Here is a 20,481-nt window from a genome sequence, read left to right on the forward strand (position 1 = left end):
TCACTTTCAGGAACCCCATGTCAGTCTAAGTTTCATAACTTATTCTCTTATTACTCATATTCTCCTGTAACTTAATTAGATGTATCACAACTACGTACATACTATTCATGTGTACATTATTATCTATGCTCAATCTCACCTTTTTTAAATACTGGAAGTCTATAAATGTGGAAAATAACATTTTTTGGCACTAGTCTGTGGGAGCTGTGTATTATCCCTAACTTATGTCTATGAAAACATTCTCAACACGTCCACGGATGCTCCTTGGAAGCCTTATGTATATTAGCATTCTTCCTGACCCATACGGGTATCTGTGTGGGCTTAGTATCAAGGAGGAGCAGAGAGAGATTAAGTGTGGTGTGACACACTGTCTGTGCTCTTCTGTTCTGGCACTTCTGCTGCTCGCAGCACCTTCCCAGAGAAGTGAGACTCCCAGACATCTGCATCCAGTGAACTCTGCTGCCAGCCTGAAGCTCTGGCTCCGAGTCCCACATGGTCTGCAATTCTAACGTCATGAAAAAGTAACTGAAGCTTGACAATATCTTCATTTGCTAAACACCTTTTAGAAATTATATGCTCCTATTGACTTGTTTCTTCTATCTAAATAAAGATATATATGTGGATGGACTCATCACCCATTGAGGAGTTTGGAACACTAACTCTGAGGTTTAACAAAACTTTGGTTGTATTTGACTCCTGTGTCTACAACTAAGAATAAGCATAGTTTGAAAGACAGACTATCCCTTTCTCACATGAGCTAAACTATGGTTACAATTTCTCATGCCATTCCAAAACCCTAACTGGGAAATCCTTTTCTCAAGAAAAAACACCATTTCTCCAAATAAACATCCCCATCACGCCTTCTAGGACTTTCCGGAAAATCTTCCATGGAAACACATCACACAAAGATAACATAAACTAGAGAAAAGTTTATAAAAAAGGTTAGAGAAGTATTTGTCGTTCTACCACAGAGAAAATAAGATGCTACATTAGATTTGTTACTGCTTTCTCATTGTATCTGAAGGTATCAAAACCTGACTATACCTTCTCAGAGAGGTCGAATATTGCTGCTGAAAATGTATTGCTGTGTCCCTTTGCTTCATTAACATGTCAATCTGTTTCTGAAGACGTCTGTTCTCCTCCTCAGCCTGTTCTAGGCGGCTCAGATCCGTATTGTGACTTGCGATCTTCTCATTGTACCGTTTCCTTAGGGCATCGTAATCCTTCTTCACACCCTCTAGCTTGTCCATTGCTGTATCATAAAGTTTATTTAATATCTCTGATGAGCCATTTTGCTTCATAACCTAAAAAAATACCAGAAACTATATTAATAAACTCCATTTTTAATCAGTCCAATAAATTCCATTTAAAGTCTATATAGAACAAAAATATATTAACTAATTTTAGTAATCCTTCTTTTTAACGACTAGGGAAACACTGAGGCTCTTCTAGGCATTATTGTTACTCTAAGCATTACTATATATGCTTAATGCTAACCGGGGAAAAAAATCTACTTTATCACAAGTCAGAGAGCACAAGTTTATGAAAAGTTTACCTCTTTAAGGTAAGTTAAAAGTTTAAAGTTTACCTCTTTATTGGTAACTGCTACCAACAGCTATTAAACTCACGTTGTTTTCGAAGTACTTTGTAGTTTTAGCAAGAAGCAATTGTTATTTGATGACCAAGATGATACGTGTAATTTAGGAAATGACCACGAGGTGGCATTCATGACAGGTTGCCTGTATCCTCCATGAACAAAGTAATTTAAAACTTCAAGAGAATAAAATCTACCCTAAATACGTTATACACATAGGCATATATTTTACTATTTATACAGTATTTCATCTGAGAACTACCCACAGAGCTTTGTGTTTCAAAAGCTATCCATAAAGTATAATCAGGACGAGAAAAATCCATTTAAACATGAATAAAGTCTGACCTGAATCTTAGTCTCAAACTAATTTCCATTGACATAAGAATCTTGTTGTAAATAGCCATGTTCATGATAAATGACCAGCAACACCAGTAGCAACACTGATGATAAATGTCCAGAAACAACAGAAATCCCCTAATGAACAAATCTACTCCTTCTTCCTTCTCAAAAGGCAAGAAAAAAGTGCCTGTAAATGAGGCCTTTCCTTCCTTCCCCCCCCCGCCCCCCGACCGTTACTGTCAGGAAATCACTTCTCTACACAGGCAAGGTAAGAGAGACAAAGTTGTTCAGCCTGACACTGGTCTCCTTTAACTAACCAGGATATGTAAAAGCAGTGAGTTACTGTTCAGGAAGCCATCCTGGAACAAGGCTGCACTTCGGTGAGTCTCACTGGCGTGGCTATTTCCACAGACACCCCTGTCCTCGGTGGGTTCAGTACCATAATCTGCTCAGAGCTGGACCCATGATTAGCTAGCATGCTTCAGTGAACCATTTCAGATATGCTAAACATGTGAGAAACTGCAACTGTATGTAAAGTGTAAATAAATGTTGATTTAAACCTGCTCAAGACAGCCATTTTCCCGAAGACTACTTCCCAAAGCATTCTGAGAACAGGTTTGAAAACCAAGTATTTGAGAATCCAAACAGAAACAAACCACCTTGCACTGCCTGAAGCATATATGGAATGCCTTTTTGCAGAAAACACACTAAATAATTAAAAAAAAAAAAAAAAGAAGGATCAATGTACTAGAAATTGGATGGAATTCAGCATAAACTTGCTAACAGAGATTTGATGGAAGACGGCAGGAACGCCGTGAGCAGGAAGCAGTGTAATAAGGCAAGTCTCCCATTCAAAATCCCGGCCTGAGGAGAAGTAAATAGTCCCAGCTGGGCTGAGGAAGACAGCCATGGCAACAAGACACTTCATATGCAAGCAGCAGAAACTTAAGCTGGTCAGCTGCTACGGAGCAAATCCATGACAATCCCACAGGAAGAGTAACCTGATCAAAAGTTTTTGCTCTCTGGGGCCACCGAGAAGTTGTGTTTTGCTACGGCCCAATGACGAAACAAGAGGTCAGAGGGATCAACATGAACAGTGTTAGACCAGTTCAGATGAGAAATGACACAGACAAGATAGGACTCTCGGCACCCCTTCGGGACACCATGATTCACTCTGACATGCTGAGAAATGGAGTTACACAGCTTTCTCACTGAGAGTCACATACAGAGCTTTCTTTAAAGGTTTAATCGTGATGTTGACATGAGACTGAACTTCTTTAAATAAATGCTGGAAATGATACTTTAGCCTCCTTCTGAGCTGCCAGATAATTTCAACTTTCAGGACAGAACCTCAAAATACAATAGCCTTCTCTTGGAGGTTTTACATCCCTGCTTTGCAGATGGGTAACAGACACACAACAATTAAGCCATTTGCCCAGGTTTACACGGCAAACCATTTCTGCTACACAGAACATCAGCCCCTTCTGAACCAAGCCACTAAACCATTTCACAGCAGAACTCTCAAGATAATATTAGAAGAAGGGATCAAAAGGAAATAAAATTTTCACTCCTCTTTGCACTAGCCCTCAAGCACCTCCTAAAGCACCATTCAGCATGTCCAGCTTGCTTTGACCTTTGGCCCTCCTACCCTAGTAAATAATTATTTTTGTTTGAATAGGTTTTGCTTCTGAAGCCTAATATTTGACTTGCAAGTTTGCCCTGTGAATCAGCCTACACAGAGTTAACAGAGATACACTGTTTAACCGTTCCACATGTTATTGGAAGATTCTAACTAAATGATCAGACTTTTCCATAGGTGAACCGTGGACCTGATATGACCAGTTGCTCCTTACTATTACTCTTACTTTTCTTCAGAGTGTGTGAACTATGTTGCCCTAGAGACAGCCTGTTATATACAAGTCTGAAATGTCCACCTCTTCCTGAAAAGCTTGTCTTCTTTTGTTTTAAGTTCAAAAACATTAATCAACCTGTAGCTTTGTTCTAACTGAATAGAGTCTGCAAACCTAAATAACCAAACTTAGCTCAATCATCCCCCAAACTGTTATGGTGTCATTAGAACTCATTAAAAAACTCAAAACCATCCCACAAACAAACAAAAAACCCACAATACATACCTGTCACTCGTTTTGTTTTATTGTGATATTTTCCAAAAAACAAACATACCATGCAAGTTTAAAGGTAGCGCTGTCCCATAAAACACCCTAGGAAAACCATCATCTTCTTAATCACTTTGCAACTTCAAGCTAGGATTTTGATGCCTCTCCACCCGCTTTAAAAAAAATTTAATGCATATACTATCTTCCTCATGCACGTCTTCATCTCTGCAGCAAAATTTCTCAATACCACCAAATATTCTATATCCCTTGTCCTTTTTTCCAGCTAAACACAGAAAATCAATTAGCAGCCAAGATCTCCTTTTCTCTCCTGGTGCTGTAAGATGTAAGGCAAATGTTTTAGAATGAGTAAGACATAAAAGGCAGCAGCACTGCACGTATGGTTTTATTGATGTATTTATCAAAGGAGCAACCCGTGATCTCTTCTAGCACTGACACTCCAAGCTGTAGCTTACCTGCTGCTGCTGGCTGCGCAGGTCCGTTATCTCTTTCTGATCCTCATCGTGAAGTCTCTTCATTTCCTCACAGGACTGCTGGAGATGATTATGTTCTCGCACCAACTGCGTGTTTTTCCTCTTCAAGGTATCCATGTCCTCCTTCAGCTGTGACTGGTCACTCAGCAGCCGGCTGTGCAACGTGCTGCCATGGCACACACAAAAAAATGCTCTTAGAGGCCAACTTGCCAGGACAAAGTCCTGTACTGATTCATTTCAAGCATGAGTTTCCTACCAAGAAAGCGGGTCAAGCTAACTCAGTTCCACGTATTAGAGTATTCCAAACACCAGGGGGAAAAAAAGAAAAAAAAAAATCAGAAATGAACAGGGACATAAATATGAAAATACATGGAAGTACACAGTGCTCTCAAACATCAGAAGAGTGGATGGATTTATGCCACCCACCAATGCCATTTCATAGCCATTTTAAAAGCAAACAGATAGACAAACAGAAATGGTGTAATGTCAGGAGAAGATGATCTTGGAGGTAATAGGAATTACCCCACTAGTCACCTCCACTTTCTCTAGGGCCCCTCAGCTGAGCAGCAGCTAACCAAAGTACAGATGGGAACTACAAAAATCTCCTTGTATGCTATTGTTTTAAAAACAAACCAAGAAAACTCCAAACAAACAAAAAATCCCCACAACCAACAAAAACACTATGTATGTTTCGATTACATTCAAGCAGGTAAAAAGCAAAGTTACTCCAAACTTCATTACACAAGCCATAATTATTTAAGGAAATACACTCTCACTTAAAAATTAAACAACTGAGCGCCACATGATGAGGCTATCATTCAGGTTATAATTCAAAGTAGCAGTCCAAAATTAGACCAGACCACTGCTGAAAAAGAACAAAAAAAATCAACTGAATGTATTTTACTACCACAGATCAAATAATGACTGACATTTGGATACTGAAAAGTATTTTTGTTGTTGAAAGAGAATGATTCAAACTGAACTCTCACACCTACCGGTAACATGTCTAAAGGCCATATTTATTAAAAAAACACATACAACACACAGCAATAGATAGAATAATTTTAAGATATTATTATGAAGTGAAACACCAACATTTCCCGTGCATTTAAAAAAAAGTGTCATCCTTCAAATTAGGACAATGTGCTAAAAAAAAAAAGCCTTTGAAAAATTATATTCACACAATTAAATACACATAATCTTTACATGTAGGTTATTCATCTGCCATTCAGATTTTGTCGGAAATTCACCATTCCAAAGAATTTATACTTATCTTTTTTAAAGCATGGGGTTCTAAGAATTACTGCAGGAGAAAATAACATTTGAATAGCATATTATAGTTGATTCCTTTCTTTACTCTGAGTATTACTCATAGGATGAAGAGAAATTGCATGCATGGATTTCAACGTGTGTTGTCCTCAAATGAAATCCCCAAACGGAACTATGAAAAAAGCTCTTCGTAAAGAATCACAGAACAGTTTGGGTTGGAAGGGGCCTTTAAAGGCCATCTAGTCCAACCCCCCTGCAGTGAGCAGGGACATCTTCAACTAGAGCAGGTTGCTCAGAGCCCTGTCCCGCCTGACCTGGAATGGTTCCAGGGATGGGGCATCTACCACTGCTCTGGGCAACCTGTGCCAGTGGTTCACCACCCTCATTGTGAAAAACGTCGTCTTTTTATTTAGTCCCAATCTACCCTCTTTTAGTTTAAAACCATTACACCTTGTCCCATTGCAACAACTAAATAGTTGTTGTTGTTGTCTGCATCTTTCTTAGAAGCCACACAACTTGCTACATCTGTACCTGTTGACAATCTTTAATACTATTTTCTGTTTTGGAAGAAGAATGTAAGGAAACGATGCCTATCGTTTAAGAGTTGAAGAGTTGTGGGTGAAAGTGCTATGTAAGAACTAGCAGCCCCCAATGAAAACAAAAGCTGTCATTAAATATTAGTCACATTTTACAGTGTAGACTTAAGTGAAATAAACTTCAAACCAAGAATTTATCTGCATTTCTATTTCTGAGCTGTCTTCCTTTCAAGTGAAGAAAACCCATTCCTACTTGCACCAATGACTGTTTTTTAAAGAAATACATGCTACAAATTTTCACCAATTTCTCTCGATTTTATTGTGTTTTCATAAATGCTTACAATTGGTCTAAGCCTGTGTTAAAACTTACACAACTCAGCATGACAGCTATCACAACCTATTAAAAAACAGTAACAAATTACATTCTCTCAAATTATATTCTGCCCTCCAGCCTAGGAGTGAAACTATTGGACTGTAATTGAAAGTCAGCAACTATGCTTTCCTTGTCGGTGTTCCATCAAGACATCTGGGATTTGTACCTCAAATTCATCAAAATAAAACAAGGAATCCATACTTGATCTTTTCTAAAAGGCCAGAAATGTTTTATCTGATGCATGCAAACACTGATCTTATGATTTAAGTGGAAAAACAAAATAAAAAAAAAATTATTTGACTACCATGTTCTAATACTTTATTATCTAGCACGGACTGGTAAGCGCCTCGTATAGCTTTACTAATACTTACTGATAAAAGTCTGCCTCTTTTGCTGCTTCTTCACACCTCTTCAGTGTCTTGGTGTGCTGATTCTGCAGGGACTGTAGGTCTGACATGGCCTTCATGCACTGAATCTTCAGTCTTTCATAATCATGATTTGGTTTTGGACTAGGCCTAGTATGGAAAAAGAATATGAAGTTGAACATCAGCTACTAAAGAAAATGAAGAGTCTGTGAAATTACTATCCCATAAATGAATAGTATCACACAACTGTGGATACTTGGGTTACTTTAAATACTGAGCACTGCACATTAAGATGCAACCGCAAATAAAAACTCAGTGACTTTAACCTGTCTTATACTGACACGTAATGTCTAATAATGAGATAATTCTAACACTAACACAGCCAAAAATAGTCCTGAGTGTACATGCACCTCTCTTCTGAGCAGCCGTATTATCACCGAGCAGAACTGTCACTTGATACTAGAACAAGTTAATCACAGCACGCTCGGTCTTCCAGGGCTACCATGTCAAAACTCTCAAAGAGAGAGCACAGAGCTGCGGTGCGAGCGGGGCTGAAAAGAGGCTGCCGAAGTCAAGCGAAGGCTGCGTGGAGACCTGGCCTAGGAAAAACTTCTCAGCTAGGCAGCGGCTGGAGGACCTTGTCTACAGCTCCCCAGGAGAATCAGCATTAGGGTTGAGGGGAAGAATTACAGTGCATCTGTGCTGGCAGAATTTGACAGGTTTCGCTAATCGAGCACTGAATTTAACTAATTTGACCAAGTCATTCTGCTGAATTCCCTATCTGATCGAGAGTTACGACGCTTTTTTAAACTACTATAAATGAATGAGAAAACATGTCAGAATCTACCTCACATTTCCGTAAGATAACCCAAATTTTGTTCAAATAATTATTAGGAATCTCCAATACAATAAAATCTCCCATAAGCAATTTTCAGTAAGCTGAACAAAGTGAAAGCCAAAGTCAGTCAAAAGAAAATTTTTGACTGAATTGTTTTTTAGTGTATCAGGATTTTATTTAGTATATCACGGAGAGGAGAAATTTTCTAAAATAATCTACCTCGTCAAGCAATTTACCAACATATATTATGTCTAGAATGTGTGGTCATTGCATATGATACCTTTATTTATTAGAAAAATCATAAATCATGCTAGAACCTAAATTATCAGGATTATGCCTTCTTGTTTTGAAGCAGTAAGCTTCTGAAAGAGACTCTAAATTGAACTGTTCCTCCTCTAGACAGTCACAAAATTTTTGCACCATTGAATTTTCTAGTTTCAAAATTAAGCTTATGATAGCTGTCCCCGTGTCATCTCCTGGGTCTCTTATAAAACTCCACAGGCAATGAAACAAACAAACAAAAAACCCCAAAACCACAACTGCTTGCTAATTTGACTCTGTTTATTCTCATATCAGGTTTGCTCCATTGCTGCACAGAACACCTTTCTCCCTCCCACCTCGCTCGCTCCCAAATGGCTTCGCTGTCAGCGCACCCTGAAAAGCGATCAGAATTCTCTTTGCGTCCTACAAAACCAGCAACACAGATTCTGGAACTGAATTGCAACTGGCAACTGAACTGAAATGAAAATGGTTTCACACTGCTCCACTGGTGAGAGTTGGTAAAAAGATGCCAGCCAGATCTGATTCACAGACTTTTAGGAATTGTGTGTAAGACATGAAGGTGCTTTTTAGCAACCCAGTTGCATTTGGGGTCATAAGGCCTTCAACTGGAATTCCTCTTTTTCTCCTCTCTCCAGAGAGGTCCTCCTGGGGGGAAAAAACCAAAAAAACCCTTCCTTGATGGGCAGAACTTAGCAACAATTAAAAGCCAAATTCATGTAAAGTAACCAAATATTCAAGTCACATCTACAGGGATGTCTTTTAGGGGTTTTTTTTCATTCACTGTTTAGGGATGCCAAAAGAAGTAGTGTTATTCATACAATGCTAGAGACATATCACCACAACTACTGCAGTGTTATTCTTTTAAAATACAACCCTAGTTCACATAAGTAAAACTCAATTTGAAATGTTCACACCCTTGACAGAAACACTAAAAACCTAAGTATTGATTTAAATTAGACTTTAGGGTGAAATTATTTAAAGTAGACACCATCTGTCCACCACAGTCATTAAAACGACAACATTAATTGGAGCACAGTTTAACTCCCAGTTGAAGCATTAAGCTTACTGAGACCCATTAACACATACTCATATTAAGCTTGTAATAGTAAATTCATTTTCATGCAAAATGTTTCTGTGTATTAATCTTTACTAAGGGATAACTATTAGGTCAATCTCAAAACTATGGTGAGAACTCGTTCAACAAGCCTAACATCAATCATGTGTATTTCATATATAGCTGAAGTAACACTAGCATTATTCAAAAAAAAAAAAAAATTCCTATAAACATATGGATACCATGGAGGTAACTACAAAAGTCAGCCTACCTACACAATGAGGAAGGAACAAGGCCACCAGTAACACCCTGCATTCTAGCTCATCTACACAAAATAAAAAACACCTGGATACCCAAGGCTGTATGTTCCACAGTGCTGTTCCAAGGCATTTTATGTCTCAAAAAAAACCCCAGGTTATGCACAGGAGGAATATTCGTCAGAAGTGAAAAATCAAAACTGTTGCAAGGAAAAGGTGTCCATTCAAACACACGTAGTGGTTGATTCTTGTTTAAGTAAGACCACCACAGTTTTACGCTAAAAATGCCTCACAAAATACAGAAAACCATTATTTCAATAAAGGAGAGAGGTGTCAGGTACTGTTTTGGAAGCATTGGTTCAAACATTAACAAAATTTAAAATGCTAGAGTCAAAGGTCCAAGTGTTTTTCTCATATTCATATAGCAACTCTAAAAATCCTCTGTATTCCGAGCATAAATCGGACACTGCATTTACACATATCTGGTGCTGACATAAAAACTGATGCCAACGGCATATACAGCTTTGCGGGCAATGCCTACCCAACAACTTGAAAATGTTTTCGTTTACTACTGCAATTCCAACAACAATCACAGATTACAAATTAAAAAAAAGTCTCTCTCTCAAAGACAGTTTTCAGGGGTTTTATCTGTGTTGCAGTTCTATTACTACATAAGTAGTAAGAGCAGCACGTTTAAGTCTATAAAGTGCACCCTGAGCACACTAAATTATTTGGTCAAACCTTTGCTTAATCACCACAACATGTGCACGCATACAGTCACTGTCAAGTGACAGGAGCACAGCATGAGCAATCCTACTCCTGTCCAGCAGGATGACACATGTTCATCTGATTCAGCACATCACAATGCACTCCTGTGGCTCCTCTTCCACTGCTCTAGACTTAGTCAACGCTTGCTTTAGAAAACAGCTCTCAGTTTTGCAACTGCCAGCCTTCACAGCCAGCGCAGCCCAGCCTACAAATGTGGTGCCAGCTCCAACTGTTTTGAAGCACGCCGTCGTGACATGTCAAGATTTGCCTCTATAGCACCAGTGTTTGGTACAGCCATGGTTGAAGTGGCATACACGGCCAGAAAAGCAAAAGCCCTTCTTGGGTCATAAAAGTCACCATTTAAATAATGATATTTCAGCTTTCATACTTTACCGTAACAGTTTGCAGTGTCTGGGCTGTGACTCCTGGAAGGCTGAAGATTAGTTTTACATGAAAAAAGAATGCAAAACAAAGCAAAAAAAAAAATTACCAGCAAGCTTTCAAAAAGCATAGATGTGTATGGGGATGGGAGAAGTGGTTGCCTTTACACTGAAGGAAAAAAAAAAGTCAACTGATATTCTCCATTCATTTCCTCTCTTCAAATACTTAGTTATTTGGAAGGCAGCATCCTCCATCCAACATACACTCTCCAAGCACTGCCCAAAAGCAATGTTTATTATTTTCATGAGTTGTACTTTAGCTGTAAACATTCATATTTCCCACAACATACAAATGCTACACTGGAAGCAGAAGATTGATTTGACAATTAAAGAGAAAAAACTATGTCAGTCTAGAGGACAGCTCATCAGAACTTTATTAATAGCAATCTGGATTATGGAGTATGTTATTGTAAGCTATCAAATCCTCAATACCTAAACTCTAGTGACTTCAAATACGAAATCCCTTTGTATAAGTAACCAGAAGCTATGCAAAAGATGTTGACGTTTGACATAATTTTCCTGTCCCGTTCCATACTTGGAGACCCTTAGATGGAACACAATGCTCTTAAAATAGCCCTCAGAAATCGTGAGGGGAGGAAGGAAGCATTAAGATGGGTAGCTAAGGGGTAAATAAAATGCTTATATTCTCTCAATTCCAGTTCACTGGTTCAAATTTTAACCTTATCTCATAAGGACAAAAAGTCTAATTAACTACCTGAACACGTACAGATCAAGCTGATGAAGTAACAGATATAAACAACAAAAAAGAAAACATTAAAGTTCAGAGAAGCTATGCATCATGGCAACACCTCACAAAAAATCTGTTCTTTTTTCACGTTCGGTGACAGACAATTTTTTCCAAGGTTCAAAAAAATTTCTCTTACATGTATTTAATGCAGGCAGAAAGTACCAGCTCAGTGTGCACAAAGTCATATTTATAAACATTAGCGGATGTTTAATGCTCTTAAATAAACCAATTCTGTTTCCTACCCAATAAAACCCTTATCTATAATTAACTCATACACTCCGAGTGCTATCTTCCTCATAACTTATCAACTCTCAAATTAGAGTGAGCTGCATAAGGCTGCTGGCCATTAACTGACTTTGAACACAAGTTTTTTTAAATTGGCAGCACCCATAACTTCTCAGTGGAGGAGACTTCCTTACTCTTAACATAGTAATGCCACATAGTCCCTCTATTTAGGTATCTCCCAAAAAACACTTAGTTTCCTCAACAGAAGTCCAAACCTCTCTCTCATTGCAGAAGCACAGGAATAGCTGGGGTTTCCCCCCCCCCCAATTTCTGTCCTTCAGCCAAGTATTCAGAGCTATTTTCCTTTCTTCTCCCTTGCTTTCAAAACAGCAAATGCTTCAGTCACTGTCTTCTTTCTCTGCCCACAATATAACCCAGGAAGCCTAAACAACTTGTTTGCTTTCTTGTCTCAACATAGAGATGAACCTTACTCCTCTCATTCTCACAGCAAAATTGATGGAGAAAGCAGGACTAGGCATTCAACGGGCAGCTCCGAAACCTAGATGTGGTCACTTACGTACACACATACCCCCAGGATGCAGGTAGGTTACAAGCAACATATATACAGTGCAGTATCCTTGATGATTTACAGGCAAGTAGGAGTCAAGACACTTGAAAACACTACTGAGGACTAAATTAAAACATTACGTTGCCTTTATTTTTACCTGCAGTCATCAAAAGTTGATCCAGGAGATGAAAGTGCAAGTCGCTTGCGCAGCTCATCCCTCTCACGAGTTACCTGACGGAGCTGATATAATATTGTCTCCAGCTTCTCGCTCATCTGTCTTGTGTCTATTACAGGTGGTGGAGACGATGCTTTACCAGTCGTACCTGACCAAGTGATAAATAATTGGCAGTCAGAGAACTCCTCAAAAGAACAATACAACTTCACTATAGAAGTTAACACTTAATTTTAAAATCCTATTTTTCAAGTTACAAAATCCTGTTCAAAAATGAAACACATCATGGAATTTTCCATCAGTGAGTTGACATAACTCCAATTCAGGCAGACCCCATGCTAGCAGAAAGGCCCTACCTGTGTTGCAAGTTCAGTTTGCACACGTAGGTTCCTTACTTACTCCTGAATTTACAAGTTGCCTAAAAGGCAAGGCAAGTTTGCAGTCACAATTGCAAAGACCTCAGAAACTATTATAGTGACTGAAGTCACAGGCACAAAGTTATTTCCAATAAAGAACCATGTTCTTGCTTCTAAAAAACGCATGAACTTACCCCAGCGACAGCAGAGAAACCGTTACAGCACAGGGGCTCTTTTCCTGTTCCTTTATCTAGCAGCACAGACATACAATACTACTCTGCTATGTGCCACTGCCAACGTTTATTTTTAACCCAATTCTGTGCTTTCACATGTCGCAGTTTATCAGTCCAGTACGTGAAGTTGAAGATTTGACTTGCCAACAAATCATGAGAAACAAGCTTCTTCATTTTTAACAACATTGGCTAAAATGAACACATTACAATCACTGCAACTGGACTACACATCACATTTCCTCTAAGGGGCAGTCATACATTAAAGAGTTTCGTGGGATCTTTTAATTCGCAGCTTTCTTAATATCAGAGATGAACAATGATGCCTACTGTCTCCTCAGACAGCTATACCAATACAAAGAGGTCTTCTTCCACCTGAGAAATGAGACTGTGGTATATTATGTTTCACAATATGCTGATAATAAACTCAACTGTAATTTTAGTTCTGCCCATTTTAACCCCAGATACATGAATGCAAATTCAAAGATACAGGTTACAGATGTGAAACTTAAAGGCCTAAACGTATACAGGCGATTACTATTTTCTACTCAAAAGGGAAATTCTAGAAATAGTTTGCACGATTATACACTTGAAACAAGTTGCTGACATATGTATTAATTTGTTAGGATGTACCTTTATTATGACTTTTCTTTTAAATGAAGAAACAAGAGATAGAACAGTAAAATAATGCTCTCTGATCACTGTCTTTTCAAAGAAAGAATTTAAAACAAAGTAATTTGCTAATGAGTTGCAAGGATTGGCTTTTTATATCCAAACCCAGTTCAGGAAGGTACTGCAGAATGCTCGAACTCCAGCTTTTAAGTAGAACTACCTGTGTTTTAAAGCTCCCACACTAAAATAACCGCAGGGGCATGGCTAGCATACATACAGCATCTAGAAGAATAGGATCCTTGTTCTTATTCCTTCAGCTGTTACTGTAATGCTATAATGAGAATTTATGAGCACGGACTGTTCTTTTAATCTAACTATTGCATAATCATGTATGTTAATGCTCTAATAGCAAACTGAAGAAATAAAAAATTGCAGGAACAGCCTGCATTCCATAGAAAGACACAAACTCACATTGCCCAAAAGAATTCTCAATGGAAGCTGCATTTGGGCTTTCCCCTACTACTTGGTTTCACTCCTCCATCCAGATAGAGGCCCTTCATCCATAAGGACTAAGGATCTCACACTTTTAAAATGCAGTTATCCTTTCTTTTTCTAAAATGAGAACCATTCTACGTAATTTTTAAGGCAAGATTATGCTGAAACCAGTAACAATACAAATGTACTACCCTAGGCTCATGATATAGAGAATAAATAGGGAAAAAAGCAAAGGGCAGATAAAAAAAGTCAGAATATGTATTCATTTGGAATAGTTTGGAGACATTAACGGGCAGAGGATTTCATAAACAAATGAAAAGGTAAAGACAGACACACCTAATTCAGGTACTGACAGGCTGCATGGTCTTGGCTACATTCAGTGGCAACCGGCACATCCTCTCACTTGGGCTGACCTATCAGAACATGTGTAACACTGAAAAAGTCCCCTTCTGATCCTTACAGAGAACTTCAAAAAGCTTATCTGTCATGCTGGGGCTGCTTGTGAGCAAAACAGATGAACGGATGCAAGGGGCACAAGAGGAAGGAGGAGATAAATCAAGAAGGGTGGTGTGCTTTACGTGGAGGAAAGGGCAGTGGATCAACAATAGCCCATCGCTGCTATCAGTGCCGACCCCAGCAGCAGTCCCTTGGACAACGTCCGCTACACAAGTGCTGGACAAGCATGCAACAGCTGCTCCGGGCATCGAAGGCACAGTAAAAGGAGGAAAGAGTTATACCCCTGCTCCTCCACCTCTTGCCCCCACCCCAGCTTTGACAACATGACAGGGACAGTCTTCTTCAGGCGAGGAGAACATTTGTACACACAGACCCAAAAGTGTGCCAAGCAAGACAAGACTGCTTTAAATAAAGACAGGCTAATTAGCCTTAGGAAAGAAGCCTTCTTGACTAATGTGAAGCCGTTTGTCTTAGTACCAGAACAGATTATTTCTCATTAACTTGTCACTTTTTACAAGTACGTCAACAAATACTTTCATCTCAAATGCAACGATATTGTTATCAACACATATTACCTGCCAAGAGATGTATGCCTTTTGAGTGCTGTGAAAACACAGATCGACACGATCCAGATATTCCCCTCCTATTGTTAAAAGACTTCCAAAAAGTTTATCTTTGCTAGATTTACTAACAACCTTACATTTTCAATAGTTGTACAAAAGGTCTCACAAATGTTAACTCAAATTTGTGGGATGTCAAAAAACCCCAGACTAACAACTTCAGTAAATTCCTCTTTCATCAGAAAAATTCAATCCATTTCCTTTAAAGGGGCTTTTATAGCTGAATGCTAAAAGCCTTTTATTTGCATCTGACATCCTGATGCAGTAGAAGGAAAGTCACTTGCGCTTCCAGCTTTGTATTTTTTTTTCCTCCGACTGCATATTTTACACAACAGTACTTCCTTTCTGCACTTCAAAAAAACTGGTCGAACTGGTCTTAAAACCTACAAGCCTAAAGGCTAAATCTCCATTATCCATATTATGCCACCTCTCAGTAACTCACCTGCTTTCTCAGGCAACCTGGATTTCTGAAAAAGTATTTACTGCATGCCCTGCCAACTGCAGCTCATTCAGCTGCTCGGGTAAGCCTCACCACTCATGTTCCACATGAGATGCACTTGGGCTCTGAGAAGCCAACTGTGTGGAAGTCACCTCCCTGGCCAGCCTCCAGGTAAGCTGCGCTCCACCAACACCTGAAACGGCCTAAGAGCCGGGATGCGTCGTGCGGGCAAAACACATTTTGCCCATAATGCAGTATATGCATTAAGCCCTGACTATGCATTGACTTAACCTAAAGCAAGATTTTGCAGGATTTCCATCATACGTTGTACGAAAGAAAAGTCTTAAAAAGATGCTGGAGCAACCATATCTTCTGTAATTACAGTCCAAATGCCGGACTTCACAGAAACCACAAAGATCCATTATTGCAGCACATACCAAATACAATTCTTGATGATTACTCTAATCATCACTGACTGAAGAGATAATACAGCCACACAGAAAACACTGCTCAGTTAGCTTCATATTTGGGGATGGGGTAGCACACTTTCTGAAGAAAACAAAACAAAATAAAACAACACTTTAAGAGAAGCAAGCTTGGGAAACTTGTTAAACTGACCGAGATGTACCATAATGCCAAATCAATACAATGTTGAGGTGGGAAAATGGGTACCAATGCATAAACAGCTACTTTTAAGAAATACCATTAACGTATTTTGAACTACAATAAACTCATTACTCTAAGAAATACACTTGTATGACAGGTTCAACCAATTCAAAAGGTAATCTGTCACAAGATAACAGAATGCCTGAATTTTACGATTATTTTTTTAAACCTGTCTTACAAATTTGTGCCAATTCTTGCTTGCAAAGAAACACAAGATTATTCATTATACAGTCAAGCCTTTTTCATTGCTTTCTTTCATTAAAAAATAAAATCAAAAGGGATGTTCAGAATATTATTCCTTTATGGTCTTGTAAATCATGACAGAAAAAGTTAAAAGACAACTTGCAAGATGTATTGCAAAGCATCTTCAGCAGGGTTTCTCCCCAAGCTCAGGAAGGGGTGGGGAGTAAAGACTTATGCCTGCTGTAAGAAAAATGCATGCTAAAATATTTACTTTCTTTCAATAATTTATGAGGACTAGAATAGGATTACATATCAGAAGTTATCTTTTAAATAAATTACTTCAGATATATCTTTCTAAGTGGTCTTGAAATAGCAGACAGCACAGAATAGAATTGCACATATGTGAAATAAAACATTAGTAAAAACAAGCAGCAATACATTGAGGAAAGGAAACTGAAAGCTAAAATAATGAACTGTAGAAACAGTTTCATATGACAGACATAAAACCTAATCGGTTATGAAAGCAGTGAAGATCACATAACGTCCAAGAACAAAAGAAAGGGTAGCGCTTCGGTATTTGTTTTAATGCAGAATCTAAGCTAAACAAACCCACGAACATGTAAAACAAACTTTCAACTTCAGTAAGTTCATGATTTTAGAAAGACCTGAACAGTGGTTCTAGAGAGATCAATATGAAAGAGTATCTACAACCTAATAATCAAAAATAGTAAGGATGAGGGGGAAAAGGGGCAGATATGTCAATTCAAAAAGTCCTTGCAGAAGTTTGCTGAGTTAAAACACGGTAAAGAGTAAAATCTGTTGCCATGAGCAAGGAAAATACAGCGGAAGCTTCTGGGTTTTGAATATTCAGAAGCTCCCTGGTGGGAAAGCTCAAACCCTACATCTGTCAGGCTTACAACCGCATACTGAAAGCATAACCTAGACAAGAGCGTCCAATCCCAAGCCAAGGGGGACAACGACTAGAGTCAACCGCTACATGTGGACCAAGGGGATGAGACTCCACCAGTACTTGTTCCTTCACATCTTCTCATGCAGAAGAGTTGTGAGCATCATCTCACCATACTGTCTTATAGCCCCAAAACAAAACTGCTGACACTCGAAAGGATTTCCTGAATGCACAGACTGATACAGGGCCTCAGGGAGTAGTGAAGGACACTGTGTTCCCGACAAGCTGTCCGGAGTGCGGGAGATGGGTATTCACACACACGGTATTTCCATTCGAATCATCACAGACCTCCAGTGAGCTGCCAAATGTTTAGAAGATGTTATAGCAAACAAAATACCATGAAGTGGTCAGCTATTCCCTAGTGGTTCTCAAGCCCTATCTATGCAGAACCCTTAAGTGTCCGAGAATTAACTCAAACTGCTTCATTACAGGAAATGTTAAAAAAACAACTCAAACAAAAAACCCCAAACAAAAGCAAGAAAAAAACCCAATCCTTCTCCTCCAAGATTGCATCAATATACACCAAACTTAACTTTTTTGTTGTTACTGTTGTTTTTAAAAGAGGACATCACATCCATTGAGTAATTCTTGGGTACCTCTGAAGTGAGAGAAGTTGAGAGAACACTGTGCATGACTACATGTCAACTCACAGCTGCTTGGAAATAGTGAAAACAACTAGTTATTGACAGGTGTAGAAAGCATGAAGCAATAAACCACAACAATATGAAAGGACAGTTGTCCAAATGGCCTACCTGAAAATGGGGAATGAAAGACTACACGTTGTCGGGAAGGAATATGTTTGGACTAAGAATTAAAGCCCTCACATGAAGTAACTTGATTTGCAATTAGTGAAAAACTTATCTGTAAATAGCCTGTCAGGCTGATAAGCTAACAAAGCGTTAAGCAAGGAAATAATGTCAGTTGAAGTCAAAGTTGGACAAACTTGGTGGCATCAGCTATGTGACCACCTGATGGCTGCAAGAAAGAGTCATAAAATGGTCGTGCCAATGGTGGTGTTCATTACAGACTGGTATGTAAATTCCCATAGGAAAAGGCAGTACAGTGATATGAACAATGAAGAGCAAGAAAAATCACTTGTGACTAAAAAAGTGACGCCATTTGCAAAGAACTGAGCAGCTGGAACAATAATAGTCTCTTAAAAGTTGAAAGATAAAGGTGGCAATATGCAATGTGGAATGAAAAGGATACGAGACTGACAGCTGTAATCACAACAACGCAAAGAGAGCTGGCTGTGGAAAGACGGAAGGCCTTTTCCATTCCAAAAATCATCTCAGTAGAATCTCTGTATATTTTCAAAGATTGGAAGAATATGCAATGCCTTTCTGTTAAAAATTTGTCATGAAAAAGCATAATGGAGGCTATCATCAGAGCCATAGTCTGACTCTTGCATGCGAGCTGCTGGTTTCTTTTAAACAACATTTCTTAAAAAAATTAAAAAAGCAAAAAATGCTGTGCATTGAGGACAGGAGGAAGAACCACATTTTTCTAGAGTAGGTAAAAAAAAAAAATCTCGCTCGATTTCAGACACTATAATCTTGTCATGGCATCATATTGCTCATGTCAGTAATGTATTACTGGAGGCTGTAAAAGTAGCATTGGGTATCAAAAGTCTTGAAACACACCCTTTAAATCAATTCACAGAGGCTTTTTAAGGTGACATGGGCCAGAAAAAGAACTTACCTGGCTATTGTAAAAAGGAAAGAGCGAGCCTGATTTTGGAAAAGAGCAAGGAAAATAAAAAATAAAAAGGATGGAAACTGGAAGTAAAGTAGATAATCAAGAGATGCACAGAAACCAATAAGGACACTGTGTTACTACTCCCCATAGCAAACAAATTTGATTATTTCAGGCTGAAGTATCGTAAGTAGGACAGTATTTGATTGGCATTATATAATCTACAGATAATCTTTCAGAACACAGGACTTCCATCTTTCCTTACAGGTCCAGAAAACTACTTGCTGGGACACAGACAGAACATCTGGTCCATCCCCCCTGTTCAAGCAGGATCACCTCAAGCCACTTGTCCAGGACTATATCATTTAAGTTTAATTCAGTGCTTGGTAAGCATTTATCTTCAAAATCATAAATGTCAAAAGACCGAGTGCACTATGCAAACTGGTGCTTCTTTTTTTTCTGTTCTTTTTTGAAAAAGGGTGTCTTTATCCTGTGTTCTTTGCCTCTCCATTATCATGACCGGTCAAGTGGGAGACCAGCCAGCAGCTGTCACATATAGCTCTGTTACTGGTTTCTACTCGATTTCTAAGTGACACTGTTGTTCCGTGCTTCGCACGCCAGGCACTGAATCCCCATAAATAATTATTCTGATGTCAGGAATGCAGGATTGTAGCTTCATTCAGAGAGTCTGCCGGGCACAGGGAGTGGACAGATGAAGGATGCTTCTATTTACACACAAAAATCTTTGTGATTAGCCAAGCGCAATGAGAAAGGAAATACAGAGTGAGCATGACAATTTAATAAGTGTTTGTTCCTTTGGAGGGGAAGAAGGTGGGGCAGAAGCACAATGCTGGGATGCAGGGATTACAGAAGTTTGTATTATATATCTTTTGGAAATTAACAGCAAATATTTGCCCTCAGTTCCACCAAAACTACCTGTTTTACATGTGCACAGCATGAACTTTGCTAATACATGGGAAAAGAAAGGGAAGGAAAATAAAAGAAAAAAGAAAATATTGTCAACTAAAGCAGTTTTGAATGGTGAGGAAACAAAACACAAGAAAAACCTGTAGAAAGCAATGATCTGTCACTCTGTATTTTTATTTACATAGAGATACAAAAGAAAAAAGGCAGATACACCTATGGTCAAGGCAGGTAAACCTATGAAAAGGAGCTGCTTCTCCAAAGCTCCTACCCTGCTGCTACACAGGTGGGAAAACTGGCTTCCACTCAGCTGCTTATTCTACCACATGGACGTGAGGCTGGAAGTTCATTCTTGCTGCATTCTTCATGCCCTGCAAGCCCATCTAGGCAGGGAAAGAGGGA

General features: G+C 38.9%; 1 protein-coding gene across 1 annotated transcript in view; it reads right to left on the bottom strand.

Annotated features, from left to right (window-relative positions):
• DLG5 (discs, large homolog 5 (Drosophila)) overlaps positions 1-20,481 on the bottom strand; it is a 70,145-nt gene that overhangs the window by 45,214 nt on the left and 4,450 nt on the right. The window contains exons 3-6 of the mRNA XM_010293351.1: positions 12,422-12,587; positions 7,091-7,234; positions 4,524-4,707; positions 1,045-1,304 (exon numbers count right to left, since the gene is read on the bottom strand). Of these exons, the coding sequence (XP_010291653.1) occupies positions 1,045-1,304; positions 4,524-4,707; positions 7,091-7,234; positions 12,422-12,587 (754 nt within the window). The remainder of the gene's footprint in view (positions 1-1,044; positions 1,305-4,523; positions 4,708-7,090; positions 7,235-12,421; positions 12,588-20,481) is intronic.

Source organism: Phaethon lepturus, unplaced genomic scaffold (genome assembly GCF_000687285.1).
Source record: "Phaethon lepturus isolate BGI_N335 unplaced genomic scaffold, ASM68728v1 scaffold978, whole genome shotgun sequence".
NCBI classification, from domain to species: domain Eukaryota; kingdom Metazoa; phylum Chordata; class Aves; order Phaethontiformes; family Phaethontidae; genus Phaethon; species Phaethon lepturus.